The 20240-nt window shown below is 32.5% G+C and overlaps 1 protein-coding gene across 1 annotated transcript in view; it reads right to left on the bottom strand.

The window, feature by feature from the left end:
• Positions 1–510: 510 nt before the first annotated feature.
• The window catches only part of LOC128161126 (multiple epidermal growth factor-like domains protein 10), a 64986-nt gene continuing 45256 nt past the window's right edge, over positions 511–20240 (bottom strand). The window contains exons 3-9 of the mRNA XM_052824361.1: positions 11433–11687; positions 10863–11003; positions 10132–10269; positions 2074–2211; positions 1370–1507; positions 1087–1224; positions 511–518 (exon numbers count right to left, since the gene is read on the bottom strand). Coding sequence (XP_052680321.1) covers positions 511–518; positions 1087–1224; positions 1370–1507; positions 2074–2211; positions 10132–10269; positions 10863–11003; positions 11433–11687 — 956 coding nt within the window. The remainder of the gene's footprint in view (positions 519–1086; positions 1225–1369; positions 1508–2073; positions 2212–10131; positions 10270–10862; positions 11004–11432; positions 11688–20240) is intronic.

The raw sequence follows: 20240 nt of genomic DNA, 5'->3' as shown, positions 1-20240 counted from the left end.
TTTTCCCATGACATGTTTTTTTTTTTTCATTTTTTAATATAAAAGCTGAAATGTACCTAATATTTCAAGGCAATTAAATGCATCACACACCCAAGAAACAGCTCCACCACCCTGGCGTTGATTTATTATCATAAAATTCTAGGTATTATATCTCACCTCCTGCTAAATTGTAAGCAAATCATTGGCTATAACAGCAGTCACGTGGAGACTTTGTATATTCCATACATAGTCAGTACCAAATATTATATATATTATATTATATCTTATCCCCCACCCATTCCACGAATTAGAATTTTTGAACATAGTCTTTTTGAACAGAGATAAACATCGAGTATTAGATATTCTTAAATCCATTACACGATTATCCTGTCTAAGTGAAGAAGAGATATGGACGTGTAGTGAAAACAAAATCATGAGATTCTACAACCTCCGGGGGCAACTAGGGACGTCAGTCCAAACCAAGTCAGGGACCGTTCCTAGGGACATATAGCATAGGAGTGGGCATCTAGTTTACTTTGCTACAAAAAGTTGAATTTTATTGTTACATTCATTGTTTGCCATTTAATCAAAGGCAGTCAGTAAGATATAATCGTTAGATGATTTGTAGTTGACCTAATTTGGTTTATACGTGGCCAGTAAATTCCATATGATGAGGCTCGTGCTCCACTCTCCCCCATATAGAATTTACTGACCATGTATAAACCATATTAGGTCAACTACAAACCATGTAGCTAATAATGTTTACGCAAACTCCGAGTAAGGTCTTTATACAATGTATGTTTTGTATTTTGTTAATCTATTGGTGTTTGTTTGTTTTTATGGATATCTCTCTTGTAAAAAGAAAAAAATATATAAACACTTACCTATGAACATACCATTGGCTTCTGATGTACTTAATTCAGTTACATCAGTGTACAGTTTTAATTTACCCCTTAGCATTTAAAAAAATATTTTTTACACGATTAAAATTCGTACAAAAAAAGGTTATTTATTATTAATGTATTAATTAAAATAATATATGGATGGTAATTGACAGTTTTTTTTTGCAACACATAAATGAAAATATGTGTGTAAAAAAATTCTTACTTTTTTGACAGAAGGTTAAAATCCAGCCAGGGCGGCAGACATTATCACAAGACCCACTGACATCGTTACATCCATCACATGTGTAACTGTTGATACAAGTCTCAGAACATTCTTGTCCAAAATATCCAACAGGGCAAGCTGACATAGACAATATATGTAATATAATTAGTATAATTACATGTATCTAATCACTGATATATCATTCAACTTGCTAATGAAATACATAAAGTATATATATAGTTTTTCAATGTATATTATCTCAAATATATGTAGATCTACTCACGATATTTACACAAGTCTCCTTGATAACCAGCATCACATCCAGTCAAACATGTCCCATTGATATTGGAACACTGGTTTTCGTCACGACAGTGTCCACATGTTTCGCTGCATTCGGAACCATACGACCCTCTGTCACAAACTATCAATTAAATTCTTTCATATTAAGGTTATACTTGGACATGAATGTAATAATGCAACGGCGATGAATACATTTTTATTATTTTGAACTCATTCTTTTATAATCATATCAAGATTGTAATTTCATTATAACAGTAATTTGATCTGTCAATAAGACATGCGCAGATTATCGGCTCAGTGGAGTAGCAAAGTGGTCCGCCTTTTAGGATCTAGTTAATTATATACTTGTCAAGATATATTTATTATTATATATTTCAATTATAATTGGGGAAAGCGATTATACGATGTTTTTCTAACTAATACAGCTATTTATGTAGGAATGTTTTCTGCTATACATCCAAAAAAAACCCAAAAACAAAAACAGAAACAAAAAAACAACCCCCACCCCCCCCCCCCAAAAAAGAGTAGTCCTTATCAATTTAAGACACTGGTATTATGCAATCAGGAAACCTCATAAAAGTGTTGATCTACAGAATCACATTACATAATATTATCAGTAGTATGATAAAGTTATGATAGCTAAATAGATTTATTTATTCATTTGGATATCTTAAACAAAACACTCACATTGTTTACACAAGCCCCCTTCATAACCAGCATCACATCCAGTCAAACATATCCCGTTTACATTAGAACATTGGTCTACGTCACGACAGTGTCCACATGTTTCTTTACAGTCGTGACCATACGACCCTCTGTCACAAACTATAAATTTATTTTATTTTAATAATATGCAACAGTAAATGTACTAATACACCATTTTCATTCAGATTCAGAATTTTAGTAGGTTTGAAACTCATTTGCGTTTTACTTTATACAACATTTTGTATACTATTTATTATCACATTAATCTCATCCGAATAGCCAGGACATGTCGAGTTCTTGGGATAGTTACATAAAATGGAAATAAACAAAACTAGCACTTCAATTTAAGCCACCAAAGAAACTGAAAGAGAAACTTCCACCATGTAAAATGTTTAATGCAAAAGCTTTGATAGGTGCATGCAATGCGGTTGATTACTCTGGGTAAATAAATTGACTGGACTGTGAACTTCACGTCTGAATGGATTAATGTAGACAACATTTAAAATTTAAGCAAACAATATTGATTTGTTTTTCGGTAAGGTTTTTATCCGAACATTTTGTCAAACTTCAAGTTAATCAAAAAATTTGATTTTACAATCCATTATTCTTTGATATAAAAAGTAACTAAGTCGTAAATATTAAAACAAAGGAACTAATAAAAAAAATGTTAAACTATTAAGGAAACCAAAATTTAAAAAAAGGAAACACGTGCAGTTGACAAAATTTACGAAGCCACTCCATGGGTTTGCTTGTAGTGTCAATTATGACGGAAATAGCCGAGGAACTTCAGCATTAAAATGTAATATAACGTCATAATGTAGACTGAGTTCGCGAAAAAGGGCAATGAAATGCTATGGCCAAATTATGTTTAATGAAATATGAAAAAAAACCAAAACATACAAATATAGAAATGCGTCGTGCCCATTCTTTATGACAGAAGAAATATATGATAAATTACTGCAGTCTCCAGAACGTTATTAGACACAATCTTGACCTCCTTTTTTCAAATGATGTCAAATTAAATGTAGGTATTAGGATTAGTGTCAATTGGTTTAATATGTAATGATAATGTAATGAATAAGGCAGACCGAACTTGGCAAATACATTTAAAGACGCATATAGACTGTGTCCATTGTCTTTGGTTACGTCCTACAAAGGAGCACACGGTAAATTATATTTTTTCAATCAAAGCATCTGACTTTGTGTTACCCAAAAGCATATCTTTGAGTTTTGTTTTTCGGTTATTACAATTTGACTTCGACAAAGAATATATATATATATATATATATATATATATATATATATATATATATATATATATAAAGCACAGGGAAATTCACTTTTATTGGAGCTCCACCTCCTCCCCGGCCGAGGCTTGAACTCACAACCTCTAGAACACATTCTCCTAGCAGTGAGCGGCCACCGCGCTAACCACTCGGCCATCTAGGCAAGACAAAATTCTTGCTTTTGATGACGAACGGAACCTTGCGCGCTGGCCACGCACTACACGGTCGTTTGAGATAAAGGTGGAATACAGTTAAATGACAATTTGAGAGGATCGGAACACATTGCATAGATATATACATATATAATAAGCACAAATATTGCAATTACTCTCAAATTGACATATACCTGCCCATTGTGAATGATAAGGATATATATAACGCACAGGGAAATTCACTTTTATTAGAGCTCCACCTCCGCCCCGGCCGAGTCTTGAACTCACGACCTCCGGAACCCATTCTCCTAGCATATATATATATATATATATATATATATATATATATATATATATATATATATATATATATATATATATATATATATATATATATATATATTGGTTAACAAGATGATTTTGTCAGGATCTGTTCTTGGAGACCTCCATTATTTCCCTGAAAATTTGTACCCTCATTGTCCACTATATGAAAATGTTATCTGGTATTTTCATCTTGATTCGACAATTGCAATTGTTATATTTGCCCCAGTTATCTAACATTTTGAGGCATTAATTTTTTTCGACTGTCTATTTGTCTGTATCTGTCCGCAAAAACTAATGTATTCTTTGTGACAAGACTTTTCTTTGGGAGTTAACATATTGACTGATTGACCTTGACCTTAGAGTTTGACCCACTTTTGCAAAATTTTACCACACGTCAACCTTGGCCATAACTTTGAGATGGTTGGTGCTAGTGCTTTCATACTTTACATGTATATTCCTTGTAACAAGACCTTCCCTACGGTACCATCAATTTAACCTTCGAGTTTGACCTTCTTTTGAAAATGTTATCCTTGGACATAACTTTAGAACGGTTGGTACTAGTGTTTTCATATTTTACATGTATATTCCTTGTGATAAGTCAGGTACACGACCTTTTATGGGAAGCACTTTTCAACACATGACAATGTTTTCGTCAAACCCATTCTCCAATCAATTGAATGAATAGCAAAGCATGGCGGTTTACTACATGTATACGATTCAACATCGACAGGTGGTTCTCATTGGTTTCACTTCGTAATGTTAACTTGGTCATCGGAAAAACCCTACAGCTTCTTTATTTTATAAGGCTGAAATTGAAAGTAATAATTGCGCACCTTATATGTTTTTAAAGTAATAAACAGTTTCTTTTTCCTCTAATATATTTTTAATAATTGGGTCAACGACACAATACTATAATCTAAATGCAAAACCCTATAAACAGTTGTAAATTAATCTATTTTTATAACAATATAATCATAGCTTTCAAGAATGGCAGAAAGACCAAGCCTTCACAAATTAACGGAAATACCAGTATAAATCGATCATCACTGATTAGACCCAACAACTTATTTCGGAGTATATATATGTTTTTCAACAATAGGGTCCAAGACCCAATTCCAAAGTTAAAATGCAACAGGCATATATACAGTTGGTTAACAATTTAGTCTCGTTTTATGGTATATATAGCTTCCCAACGTAAATTTGGATATTATTCATCTGGACCCGTCGTCGCATAACAACAGATAACATTTGGCCCAATAATTCATAAATACAAAGCAGATCCAATAAATAAGCAAGTTTAATAATATATATATATATATATATATATATATATATATATATATATATATATATATATATATATATATATATATGTAGATAAATAAAGCCTTGGTACAGCAAAAATACTTAAATAAATAAAACAGAATGCGACAGTCCAAATTAAATAAATTGTTTACTGTTAGCGCTTTCAGCCATGTCGGCTCTTCAGACAGTTATACAAAATTAAAAACGTTGTTTGTAACGTTGTCAATGACGTCGTGTTTTTAAAGTTCATTATGACGTCACAATGTACATCAAGGTAGCGATGGCGTGAACTTTATCAACGCCGTTAAGCAATGCATAGACATATAATACAATACATATAAAAATTATATATATGATAAATCTATTTTCGATTAAGTTTCGGGTTAAATATTTTAATAAAATAGTCCTCTTTTGTGGTTCGGGCGATTTCATTTGAATTCCACATTTTGTAAAACGTAAATATTTTAAATGTTCCCTTTCCGCACTTCGCAAAATGTTCCGAACATGGAGTGTTTCTCACTGTTTCGTCCTTTATTTGTTGTTTGTGGACTCTCACTCGGGCGTTGAGCTGGTTAGTCTGGCCAATATAATTTTCTCCACATGTTGGACAAGTCGCACAATATATCAAATTAGACGATTTGCAGTTCATTGGGGCATTAGGTTTTAAAATTTGGCCGCTTTTTAATATTATTCCTTCTCCCTCCTGTATAAGGTCACATGTTCCACATCGGGGGTCGCCGCACTTTTTGATGGAAATAGTATTGCTGGACGAGAACTTTGCTTTGGAGAGAATTTTCCTCAGATTCGGCGCTTGTCGTCTGCTGTTTATGAAAGATGATTGGTTTAACAGTTTTTTCATATTTTCTGATTGTTCTAATATTGGAAAAAAACGTTTTGCTGCTTTAAAAATATTATGGTTACACGGATTATGTGTAGTTACAAACGGAATTTTCTCATCTTGTTTCTCCTCCTTAAGGCGGGTCCTTCTAAGTTGTGCTAAAGGAATATCCATAGCCCGGTTAATTCCGTCATTAATAAGTTCCACGGGGTAATTCTGTCGTCTAAGGTGTTGTTTTAACTCTTGAAGCCTTTGTAGGCGAAGAGAAGGGTGAGTCACAATAGTACATACACGCCGTGCCATGTTGTATGGAATATTCCTTTTTGTGTGAGACGGATGACATGAATGAAAATCCAAGTATTGATGGGAATCTGTTTCTTTGCTAAATAAATCGGTAATGATATTCTCGCCGTCTTTGATAATAAGAATATCTAAGAATGGGAGTTTCTCACGATGGACGTCTATAGTGAATTTTATCGAGGCCTGCAGTTCATTTAAGATAGAATGAAATTTTATAAGATCCTCTTCCGTTTTGGTCCAAAAGATGAAACAGTCATCAAGGTATCTTTTCCAGTTCTCTTTAATGTATAGCGTAAAATCGGCATCAAAGATATCCGGCAATATACTATAAAGTTTTTCTTCAAGGTACCCCATTACAAGTGAGGCATACGTAGGGGCAACTTTTGTGCCCATGGCAGTACCTTTTATCTGTAGGTAATTTTCATCATCAAAGAGGAAAGTGTTATTTTCTAGTACAAGTTTTAGTCCGGCTAAGATGAACTCTTTTGAAAATCTTTTATCTATTTGATCTGGATGCTTGTCCAACCAATATTGAATTGCCTCTAATCCTAAATTATGAGGAATATTAGTATATAGGCTGCTAACATCAAATGTAACAAGGATCGTGTCTCCTGGTACTGTTTGTGGGATGTAGTTCAGAAAATCCATATCATCACGAACGTAACTTGTCACTTTGGTGCATAGCGGTTTCAAAATGATATCCAGCATATTGCTTAACCGTTGTGTGCTAGATGCGGGTCCTGCTATGATAGGCCTCAGTTTTAGATCATTTGGTCTAGGAAGTTTGATATAAGTAGAGTTACATTTTTTGACGTTTTCTTGGATATTTTTACATTTGTGGATTTTAGGCAAACCATAAAAATTACTAGATTTAACTTCATATTTAGTCAGATATTCAATTTCATTATCCGTTAGATTGTCTTGGTACTTTCTGGTAAGTTTTTCTATTTTGAGCATGGTTCGCCGATCTTCATTCTGTTCCAGTTTTGTGTAAAACTGATGATCTTGAAGTTGAGAAAGTGACATTTCTTTGTAATGGTCTCTATCCATTATGACTATAGCCCCTCCTTTATCGGCGTTTTTAATTATAATTGATGGGTCATTTTTCAAGGTTTGCATTGCTTGATATCAATATTCGGGCGTTGAATTGCACAATTCCAACAGAGCCTAAAATCATCAACCTTTCGCAAAGAGACTTAAACACTGGTGAAATACAACTTCTAGAGCATGGTTTAAAATTCACACCAACACAAAAGTCTGACAAGGTTGATGTTGTCACGGACACGGAAGAATTTTGTCGAAAATTACGTTTAAAAGAGTTTTTTCAAAATGAAAATAACAATGACATATCTCTTGTTAAAAACAATAAGGGGTTCAAACCACCGTTAAATAGAGATAAACATCTGGAGGATTATATTTCATGTCTTCGCAACACTGCGAACTCCAACGTGACAGATAAAACTGTTAAGTCTAATATTTCCCACAAACAATATCAAGCAATGCAAACCTTGAAAAATGACCCATCAATTATAATTAAAAACGCCGATAAAGGAGGGGCTATAGTCATAATGGATAGAGAACATTACAAAGAAATGTCTCTTTCTCAACTTCAAGATCATCAGTTTTACACAAAACTGGAACAGAATGAAGATCGGCGAACCATGCTCAAAATAGAAAAACTTACCAGAAAGTACCAAGACAATCTAACGGATAATGAAATTGAATATCTGACTAAATATGAGGTTAAATCTAGTAATTTTTATGGTTTAATTAAAATCCACAAATGTAAAAATATCCAAGAAAACGTCAAAAAATGTAACTCTACTTATATCAAACTTCCTAGACCAAATGATCTAAAACTGAGGCCTATCATAGCAGGACCCGCATCTAGCACACAACGGTTAAGCAATATGCTGGATATCATTTTGAAACCGCTATGCACCAAAGTGACAAGTTACGTTCGTGATGATATGGATTTTCTGAACTACATCCCACAAACAGTACCAGGAGACACGATCCTTGTTACATTTGATGTAAGCAGCCTATATACTAATATTCCTCATAATTTAGGATTAGAGGCAATTCAATATTGGTTGGACAAGCATCCAGATCAAATAGATAGTAGATTTTCAAAAGAGTTCATCTTAGCCGGACTAAAACTTGTACTAGAAAATAACACTTTCCTCTTTGATGATGAAAATTACCTACAGATAAAAGGTACTGCCATGGGCACAAAAGTTGCCCCTACGTATGCCTCACTTGTAATGGGGTACCTTGAAGAAAAACTTTATAGTATATTGCCGGATATCTTTGATGCCGATTTTACGCTATACATTAAAGAGAACTGGAAAAGATACCTTGATGACTGTTTCATCTTTTGGACCAAAACGGAAGAGGATCTTATAAAATTTCATTCTATCTTAAATGAACTGCAGGCCTCGATAAAATTCACTATAGACGTCCATCGTGAGAAACTCCCATTCCTAGATATTCTTATTATCAAAGACGGCGAGAATATCATTACCGATTTATTTAGCAAAGAAACAGATTCCCATCAATACTTGGATTTTCATTCATGTCATCCGTATCACACAAAAAGGAATATTCCATACAACATGGCACGGCTTGTATGTACTATTGTGACTCACCCTTCTCTTCGCCTACAAAGGCTTCAAGAGTTAAAACAACACCTTAGACGACAGAATTACCCCGTGGAACTTATTAATGACGGAATTAACCGGGCTATGGATATTCCTTTAGCACAACTTAGAAGGACCCGCCTTAAGGAGGAGAAACAAGATGAGAAAATTCCGTTTGTAACTACACATAATCCGTGTAACCATAATATTTTTAAAGCAGCAAAACGTTTTTTTCCAATATTAGAACAATCAGAAAATATGAAAAAACTGTTAAACCAATCATCTTTCATAAACAGCAGACGACAAGCGCCGAATCTGAGGAAAATTCTCTCCAAAGCAAAGTTCTCGTCCAGCAATACTATTTCCATCAAAAAGTGCGGCGACCCCCGATGTGGAACATGTGACCTTATACAGGAGGGAGAAGGAATAATATTAAAAAGCGGCCAAATTTTAAAACCTAATGCCCCAATGAACTGCAAATCGTCTAATTTGATATATTGTGCGACTTGTCCAACATGTGGAGAAAATTATATTGGCCAGACTAACCAGCTCAACGCCCGAGTGAGAGTCCACAAACAACAAATAAAGGACGAAACAGTGAGAAACACTCCATGTTCGGAACATTTTGCGAAGTGCGGAAAGGGAACATTTAAAATATTTCCGTTTTACAAAATGTGGAATTCAAATGAAATCGCCCGAACCACAAAAGAGGACTATTTTATTAAAATATTTAACCCGAAACTTAATCGAAAATAGATTTATCATATATATAATTTTTATATGTATTGTATTATATGTCTATGCATTGCTTAACGGCGTTGATAAAGTTCACGCCATCGCTACCTTGATGTACATTGTGACGTCATAATGAACTTTAAAAACACGACGTCATTGACAACGTTACAAACAACGTTTTTAATTTTGTATAACTGTCTGAAGAGCCGACATGGCTGAAAGCGCTAACAGTAAACAATTTATTTAATTTGGACTGTCGCATTCTGTTTTATTTATTTATATATATATACACTAACCTAAATTGAATCAATGAGGAATCAATGATGTAAGTAGATAATAACTCCTGGTCGGGGAGGGGGGTACCTTTGGGGTGTAGTTGATGATGGTTGCAGCTTTTAACACAACAGTTCCACCACATGTTTAAAACTAATTAATATGGGTTTATTTTTCTATACACTTACCAGTTTTACACAAGTTCCCCTTAAAACCAGCATCACATCCAGTTAGGCATGTCCCATTGGTATTGGAACACTGGTTTACGTCACGGCAGTGTCCGCAGGTTTCTTTGCAGACAGCACCATATGTTACCCTGTCACAAGCTATAGACACCAAATCATTTCAATCGCAGAATGAACAAACACGGCATATTATTATTGATAATATTATTTTTGAGCTCTTTGATTTAATTAAAGATGAACAAAAATTATCTCTGAGTCAATGCTCACTAGTGATATCCCCAAACTGATAAACAATATAAAGAATAAGCAACGTCTACAGGAAGTTGTAATTAAATTTGTTAAAAAGTAAATCCCACCCACCATATGGCATACCTAAAACAAAGGTGTGTTAAAAGTTCAAGCAGCTGGTATTAACAGTTGCTGAGAAATCTTTTACGAAATTTTGTTCGATAATTTAGGCTAAGAATTTGAACAAAGTCGACATTAAACATGACGTTGGCGTTTGATTGTTACAAAAATAAATATCACCATTTGACATATCTAAACAAGAATGTGTTCAAATTTAAAGCATATGCGATTGAAAGCTGCTGAGAAAAATGCGACAGTGATTTGTAACAGAAAGAAGGACACACAAACAGACAGACACACAATAGTAAAACCTTCTCTTCTTCGGAGCAGGGTTAAACGGCATATTAAAATGATTTTTTAGTAGAGTTCCAGATCTGCAAATTTACTTAATTCACATCTGTGACCCTTGTATCCATCTTTACAGCCCAGACAGGTGCCCGTCTCTATGTGACAGTACTGACAGTTAACGTCTAGACAGGGAACGGAACAGTTAGACCCAAAATATCCGGTAGCAGGACAACCTTCAATTTGCACAAAATTATTTATATAATAGGTAATTTTAAGTTGACGTATATTTTGTTTTGTAAGATGTTCAATTCTTAATGTAAAATGACATATTTTGTCGTTACGGAACTATCAATGTGTTGTATAATGGAAATTTAATAATGTATATGCACCACGCCTAGTCATTTATTTTGAAATGATTTATTTTAAACTTTTATTCAGCAATGTTTGAGGACTCTATTGATAAAAAGTAATACAACCATAATTGTATTATTTTATGTACTAGTTTAATGTTAAAGGTATTAGATATCATTGTGTGGATTCTCAATCGATCATTAACACAGTATACTACTACATATCCAAAAACTAAAGTTATATAACTTTGAATAACTTGTTTAAATCGTCGTTGCTAATTTTTATTTTATTTAATTGAAGAATAATTAAAAACGTACCATACACCTCTACTTCACAGAGGCCACTGACAGCATAATTCATGTATCCGCTAGGGTAGGTAACTCCTTTTAGTCTCTCGTTGTAGTAGATGACGTACTGTCCATGTACAGGACATGTGATGGTGAAGACAGTAGGTATGGTGGTTGTTGTAAAGTTGTCGTCCTTGTAACACAGTGTTCCTTGTAGTCTGTTTGTTGTATTGGAGACGTACATTGAGAACCCAAGAGCGCTCCTTGTGCGTTGACTGGTAGGACCTGCAGAAAAAAATAGTTTAAATAATTTAGATGAAAGTATATATCAAGGTAAATGATGACAAAAACGATAAATGATACTTGCCGTGGTCTTTACACAAAATGTATTTTAAACACACAAGTAAAGCGGACTTCTAGAGAGATTTCATGTCAGTTAGCGGTAATGTCAGTACATAGTAGAGAAAGAAGTTTGTTGCAACCTTTATTGAAAAAAAAACCCGCTATTGTAATAAATTATTTCAATAGTGGTTGGGGATTTATTTCATTAGACGATTCACTAAGAAGAATCGGCATTCCGATAATTTTGAAAATGATTAATTAAATGAAAATGTTTAAAATTCCCGAAAAAGTCCTCGGTCCTACCTCTCACCGGAAAACAAAATGATTCCTCAGAACCCCCTTAAAAAATTCAGGATCTCCGCATATAACTGTATTTTTTAAAAGATTCATTGGCGCTTGGCGCGTTCAATAAAAAATGCGTGTCCAATGTTACTGTATACAGGGTAATATTCGCCCCCGTTTTATTTTCGCCACTTTCGCCCTTGTTGTTTTCGAGCAAATAACTAAAGCCACGAAGTGCCAAAATCGATTATGAGTAAAATGAAATCTCCTATATTGCAAAATTTATCATAATATTAGAAAGCTGGGACCTTCTATCTTAAAAATCAGTTACATATAATTATATTCCGCGAAAATATATTATATTATAATTTATATTATAATATTGAATTGGTATCGGTCACCAGTTTTTGGCAAATTTTGCTACCTGTCACCAACTTGGATAACATTTTTCATATCGCCCCACGCCTCGATCTAAAAGGTATTGAAAAAATAGAAATGAACAATAAAACTGTGTCCAAAAAAACTAAATATTTTTTGGATCGAGGGTTGGGGGTTATTTGCATTTTTAATTTATACTTTCTCAAATAACCGGAATTTTTCATTCCATGCATGTGGATTTTTGGTATATGTCATTAAAACGCCAAATAAACATTTAAGAATTCTTCTTAAAATTCATTCTTAAGGCCTGAACAAATAAATGAAAAAATATTTTTTTTAATTTTTTTTAAACGTATTATATGCTGAAAATTTCATAATTCAAATTCAGTTCTACTCTTGAAAATGAATAAAAAGGTATAAAGATTATTTATGTTCACAAACCAGGAAAAACTGAAGAATATATAACATTAACAAATACTCCTCTCTAGTTACTGGATCCATCTCTGTTCCCGCACAACACTTCCTTTTGTTCCAAAGATTGATTTTGATAAACTGTTAAGCAAGAGAGCTTCATCTTCTTTTCTAATTTAATTAATGCAATTCTCTATTAACCCCCAAAATGAGTAACCCGGGCTATCTACCCATTTTAGTCACTGGGATATTGACAATCGGTAATAATTAATGGAAAAGGTATTGTTTGATGATAGAAACCTCAGCAAATACAAAATATGAAGTAATAAAGTATTCCTGCAAATTTCGTACAGAACAAAAAAGTATTTTAAGTCATCGGGTTTCGCTACCCATTATAGTCACACACCTAGATGAAGCCGTACGCAATTTCAAATTTTTTTTCGTCTTGAACAGGTGTGAAAACCCCCAGGGCATGCCGGTTTCTACCCTAGGTTTGCTAATCACTATACAGAGGATATAAACTAAATATACACAAGAAAGGAAATTTGTACATAAATAGTTTGCATTTTATTTTTGGAAGGGTATTTTTGCAAGAGATGTATGCATTTAATAACATGTACAATTTTCCAAGTTGTTTTGTGATACAATATAACTACCTCTTTCCATTTTTTGTAAAGAATAACATCTTAATATATCGAGTTAAATGCAGCAGTAAAAAACATGCATATAAGATTTAAATAAGAGAAAAACACTATAGTGGGTTAAAAGTATCAGATGCATACAAAAATCTTGTATAAAACGAATACTATGCCAAATGAAAACCATATATCCTTATGTTTTCAATAAAGCAGAAGTGTGAAAAGAACTAGATAGATTGCACGATCAGTATGTACTAGTCCCTGCTGACAAGGCATGTAACAACATTGTTTTGTTTGTAAGCCACTTTATATTAATTGCATTTTAAAAGAACTGGGTTTCAATTCTACATATGGTAATCCTGCTTACACCAATCAGGAAATACTTCAAAATCATAAATCGATTTTGGATATCTTTGATATCCCCAATAAACAGAATTTGATTTACAGTATTCATACAAGATTCCAAAGCTTCACAAAAATACGTAGAAAGATATATAGCAGGTTCCAGTAAATGCTCTACTAAGCCTCTTTCTTTACAGCTTACTAAAATTCTTACAGTAGTGAAGTACTATTAAGTTGACATTAAGTACTGAAGCGTATAAGTGCCACATATACACTTCACATTTTTTATTTTCTACACTTAAAAGTGTAAAATTCACAGTTTAAAGTGTAAAATTTACACTTTAAAGTGTAAAATTCACACTTAAGGGTGTAAAATTCACACTTTAATCTGTAAAATTTTCACTTTAAAGTGTAAAATTTACAATTTAATCTGTAAAATTAACACTTGAATCTGTAAAATTTACACTTTAAAGTGTACAATTCACACTTTAATCTTTAAAATATACACTTTAATCTCTAAAATTTACACTTAAATCTGTAACCTATACACTTTAATCTGTAAAATTTACAAATTAAACAGTAAAATTCACACTTTAATCTGTAAAATCCACACTTTAATCTGTAAAATTTACACTTTAAAGTGTAAAATTCACAGTTAAAAGTGTAAAAGCACACTTTAATCTGTAAAATTTACACTTTGATATGTAAAATTTACACTTTTATCTGTAACTTTTACAATTAAATTTGTAAAATTTACACTTAAATCTTTAAATTTTACAATTTAAAGTGTAAAATTCACACTTTATCCTGTAATATGATATTGGCACATTATTGCATTCATTAGAGGGTTTAAGTTATTTGTGATGATTTCATTGAAGCATTATGGACCAAATTTATCAAATAAGTGAACAACCATGTTTTAAATACAGTGACATCATTATGCAAAAGTGAAATTTATAAGAAAATTTTTTGGTTTTAAATGGACTTAAGTGGTTTTATGCCTCGGCTTATTCCCCTACGTTCTTTGATGATTTCACAATCAAAATCACAAACTATGTTGATATCCTTTTCATTCAAAGAATAAACAGGTCATTTTGTCTAAACTTCGATTCAGTGTAAGTACTTTCAGTCCTTTTATTTGTGTACGTACTACTAATACATAATTAAATAAAATTGTGCTGCATACAAAAGAAGGAAATTGATGCTTTTAACTTGTAAAAATTGATGTTTGATATACGTTAAGTAGGATTGAAGAGTGTGTATTTGCATAGATTTTAGTAAACGAATAGTGAAAACCCATAGAAATAATAACAGATAATTCTACATTTTATCTGACGGCCGCCAGATAAATAAGTTGCAGCCGCTATGATGACCGCCACTTTTTTTATCTGGCGGCCGCCACATATATGTAGTTATATTGCGGTTGCTAGATAAATAAGTAGCCTTATTATTCGGCGGTCGTTAGATAATTAACTTGAGGCGGCTGCCTGGTAAATAGGTAGCGGCCGCCAGATATTTTGTGGTGGCCGCTTGATGAAATATATTTTCCACCTGTCACTATCCGGCTTCCGTTATCTACGCCCTTCTTAACATATATTTAATATTTATGAAAGTCTCATAGTTAAATCTCAGAACGTTTATGAGAAAACTGCTTAAGAAATCATTTAAAAACAAGAAAATTCGATGCATTTGACGAACGAAATTCATCTTCAAAACATTGCAAATTAATACTTATTTTATTCTTTATCAATGATGCAAATTTGAAAACGGAAGAAGGAACATAGGAAGATCTTAATAAAATGCATGACGATTTATAACATACATTTGAAACCCATGAACAAATATTTTTTTAGACAGGATGATAAAAAGTTTATAGTACATTCAAGCGCAAATCTTCTCAAAATTATGACTTTCACTCTCGATCATGATTTAAGAAAGGCATTTAGCGTTGAACAGCGGTGACACTCAAACAATTAGTCTTTGAGTATTTATTCATTTCTGTTCATCTGTTGGAAAATTGAATACTGGTAATGAGAACTCATTCTCGATTGCAATATTTTTTTTTCAAACATGATCAAATAAATGCCGCCGGATTTAGATAGGACAGCCATGCTGTGTTTACAAATTAACGGGTGGTTTTTACAGATTTCTGTGAACAATTTTCAGATTAAAGTGTGAATTTTACACTTTAAAGTGTGAATTTTACAGATTAAAGTGTGAATTTAACAGAAAAATGTGTAATTTACACTTTCATCTGTAAATTTAACAGATTAAAGTGTACAATTGACAGATTGAAGTGTTAATTGTACAGATTAAAGTATGAATTTTAGACTTTAAAGTGTGAATTATACAGATTAAAGTGTGAAATGTACAGATTAAAGTGTGAATTTTACACTTTAATCTGTAAATGTTACAATTTAAAATATACAATTTTACAGATTGAAGTGTAAATTTGACAGATTAAAATGCAAATTTTACAGATTAATGTGTGCGTTTTACACTTAAAAGACTAGTGTGAATTTTGCAGATTTAAGTGTAAATTATACACTTTCAAATGTGAATTTTATAAATTAAAGTATGAATATTACACTTTAAAGTGTAAATCTTAGAGATTAAATTGTAAATTCTACAAATAAAGTGTGAATTTTACACTGTATTCTGCAAATCTTACAGGTTAAAGTGTAAACTTTACAGATTAAAGTGTAAAAAATAAAAATGAGAAGTGCATTTGTGGCACTAATACGCTTCCGTATTAAAGAGATGCTTCAATTTCTGATATACAACATCTAAGTAGTTTTGAAGACCAGGTCTTCCAACAATCAGTCGGAATTCTCATGTGTACAAAGTGTGCTCCTCTATTTGCTGACTTTTTATATATTCATATGAAGCAGAATTTATTCAAAAGCTTGTGCAAAAAAAAAGACTAAAAACTTGCCGTGGCCTTCAACTTGACATTTAGATATATTGATGATGTTATATCCATTAACAACAGTTACCTTCACTTTTATGTTACGTCAATGTATCCCAATGATCTTAAATTAAAAGATACCACAGATTCTTAGACATCTGTTTCATTTTTGGATATTTTACTAGAAAAAGACGTTAATGGTAACCTTACAACGGAATTATATGATAAACATGACGATTTTAATTTTTCTAATCTCAACTTCCCTTACTTATGTAGCAATATACTATCATCACCTGCTTATGGGGTTTAAGTCTCTTAGCTTATCTGTTATGCAAGAGCTTGCTCTAAATACGAACAATTTCTTAAACGAGGCAAACTACTAAAAAACAAGTTGTTGGAACAAAAATATCAAGAACCTCGACTAAAATCATATTTACGCAAGATCAATGGTCAAAACAATGACCTTGTCAGCAATTACAATGTTTCATTAAGACACATGCTGACTGACTTTTTCATACTTGTTAGACCACCATTTATACACCGGTCTGACAACGGTTTCTTCCGTTTTTCATGACATTGACAATGAGCACACAGCAGGTGCGACCGATCGGCAGGGGATGCTTACTCCTCCTAGGCACCTGATCTCATCTCTTTCTTTTTAAAGGTTCGTGTTGCTAGCTTTGAATTTCGCTTTATGGATTTTTGAGACAGTTTGTTATCATAATTTTTCATCTCAATACTCCCTGATACAAAGTCATCTTAGGAACTGTTAATGGTGAAAAAGAGCATACAGAAGAAAAGGATACAATGACCATTGATAAGCTATAATATATATATATTAAACTTCTTGAGATGAAGAGCTTTGTATAATACTGTATGAAATTTTAAAGCTTATATATTGGATTTTATCTGTACTCAATAATAGTCTGTGCCAAAAAATATCATATTTATAACTTTTCAGCAAATTTCATGGTTAATTTGTAGACCATCAAACCTTTTAAATCTAATAAAAAAACAATTCTGGTAGATTTCACATTGGTTAACTGAATCATAGATTTCTCTGCACATTTTTTATGTCTTACACTGAGGCCCTACAGAGATCAAAGAATTGTTTGTCCTGGGAGGGGTAGGGGGTGTTCAGTTCAAACAATTAAAAAATTGTCAATTTATTAAAAAGCTGACTACTCTTATCAGATGTTACTTTATCCATTTAATATTTTTTTAAACAATAGGCCACAATGTATTTAGTATTACCTAATACATAGTATATCCCAACATCATAACATCACAATTTTGTTTCTCTCCTAATTATTCTATTGTAGAATTGATACCGAATTCATAACTTTCCCTCTCTACCCCAAACAGTTCAACAATCCATTTTTGATATCCATGATCCCTTTTCTTTTGTTTAAGATGATTGCAAAGAAAACAACACAAAATCAGAAGTTTGATAATGGATAATAATAACATAAATTATCTAAAAATACTAAGTGTTAACTGCCAGGGCCTCGGAGACAAAAGTAAAAGAAAACATGTGTTTAACTACCTTCTTAATAAAAAATATAATATTTTTTTCTGCAAGTAAGAGGACGAGAAAATGATACAAACACAATGGGGTTACTTTTAGCGTACTTTAGTTCCTATAGATCTAATGCCCGTGGAAGACAATCCACAATGTTATAAAGATATAGGGAAAAAAATTGAACAGTTTTAAATAATCACTACGTTATTATGGGTGGTGACTTCAATATGGTTATGGATAAGAACTTAGATACTATGAATTATAAAAACTTGAATAATCCCAAAGCTCGGTCTTAATTACAGTACCCGCAACGTTATTTTTTACAATCCTATCCTATCGTATCGTGTATCAATCCTATCGTATCGTGCGTGTATACTGTTCTATCGTGCGTTAATTCTATCCTATCGTGCGTGTATACTGTTCTATCGTGCGTTAATCCTATCATATCGTGCGTTAATCCTATCAGGTTTATCGTTTAATTTCAACAATTCTTCCGTTTATCCTATCGTGTTAATCGTTTCGTGCCTTTTCATAAGCAAGTAAATGTATTACTAAGTTGCAACTCGTTCGGTGCGCCGTATACGAATATTCATCGAACAAGAATTGTAAAATCCTATCCAACATTCCGTCAGGATACTAATTTTTTTAATTTTTTAGATCAAAATTAACCAATATTATATGAAAATCATATTGGTTAACATTGAAAATGAAAAACGAAGTTCTTAGGAACAAGGTAACATATTTACCTGTATATCGAATATATTCAATCGTACACAGAGTGTATACCTGCGTAAACATTAACTTTTATGCAATATAATTTTGTTGCATCATATTTTACAGAAACAAAACTATTTATGATATAATTTATATTTAATTTAAACCCGAGTTGTATTTTGAACCCGTTATTTTCCGTGTGATATTAACATTTCAGGCTGAAATGTTCTCGACAATCAGCTAGGGTGTGTGATAATGAAACCAATGTTAACAAATCGTACGCAGAATGTGTATCTGCGTAAATATTTATTTAACTTATCTGTAATAATTCGTTTTTAATGCATCATTTTCTTATACAGAGAGAATGTACTTATGATAGATTTTATATTGACTTTATACATAGTCAAGAGTTGGATTTATATAATTAAACCCGCTATTTTCCGAGTGATTTAATCTCGGGCTGAAATATTCGCGGCCATCGGCTAGGGTGCTCGGTAATGAAAATAATTTTAACAATACAGAAAATTTATTGATCATTAAAGCTCATAATTTTAGTTGAAAAAAAAAATTACCTGGTCATTTTATACATTCTGTAAATGATGCAGCGATGATTAACAACTCAGCAATTGTTAATAAAAAGAAAATCCACGTAAATCTTTAATTGTACGGGTTCTCTCTCAAATTCTGCCATTATGAGTTTGTTCGTTAATATCGTTTAAAGCGATCATACGTTTATCATGAACATCGTTTATCCTTTCCTATCGTGTATCAATCCTATCATATCGTGCGTGTATACTGTTCTATCGTGCGTTAATCCTATCCTTTCGTGCATGTATACTGTTCTATCGTGCGTTAATGCTATCATATCGTGCGTGAATCCTATCCTATCGTTTATCTTGTAAAAAATAACGTTGCGGGTACTGTAATTAATCAAATGGAATCCCTAAATTTGAATGATATATTCAGATGTGCAAATCCACAATTAAAACGATTTACCTGGAGAGAAAAAAACCAATTAAACAAGCAAGACTAGATTTTTTCTTATATCATGTGAATTATCTCCCTTTATACAAACTATTGAATATGAATATATTAAATATGAAAATAGTTAGCGTTCAGACCACAGTCCAGTTGTGTTACATATAAAAACTACAGACTTTGTACAGGACAGAGGATATTGGAAGTTTAACAACTCTCTTCTTTCTGATAAAGAATATATACAAACAATAAAGACACTGATAATTGATACAAAAAGACAATATGCTGCTCTTGTCTATAACATGCATATGAATGCATTTCAA

The sequence above is a fragment of the Crassostrea angulata genome, chromosome 8, assembly GCF_025612915.1.
Source record: "Crassostrea angulata isolate pt1a10 chromosome 8, ASM2561291v2, whole genome shotgun sequence".
NCBI lineage: Eukaryota > Metazoa > Mollusca > Bivalvia > Ostreida > Ostreidae > Magallana > Magallana angulata.
Note: the sequence above shows the minus strand (reverse complement) of the source record. Positions and strands in the feature narration are given on the sequence as shown.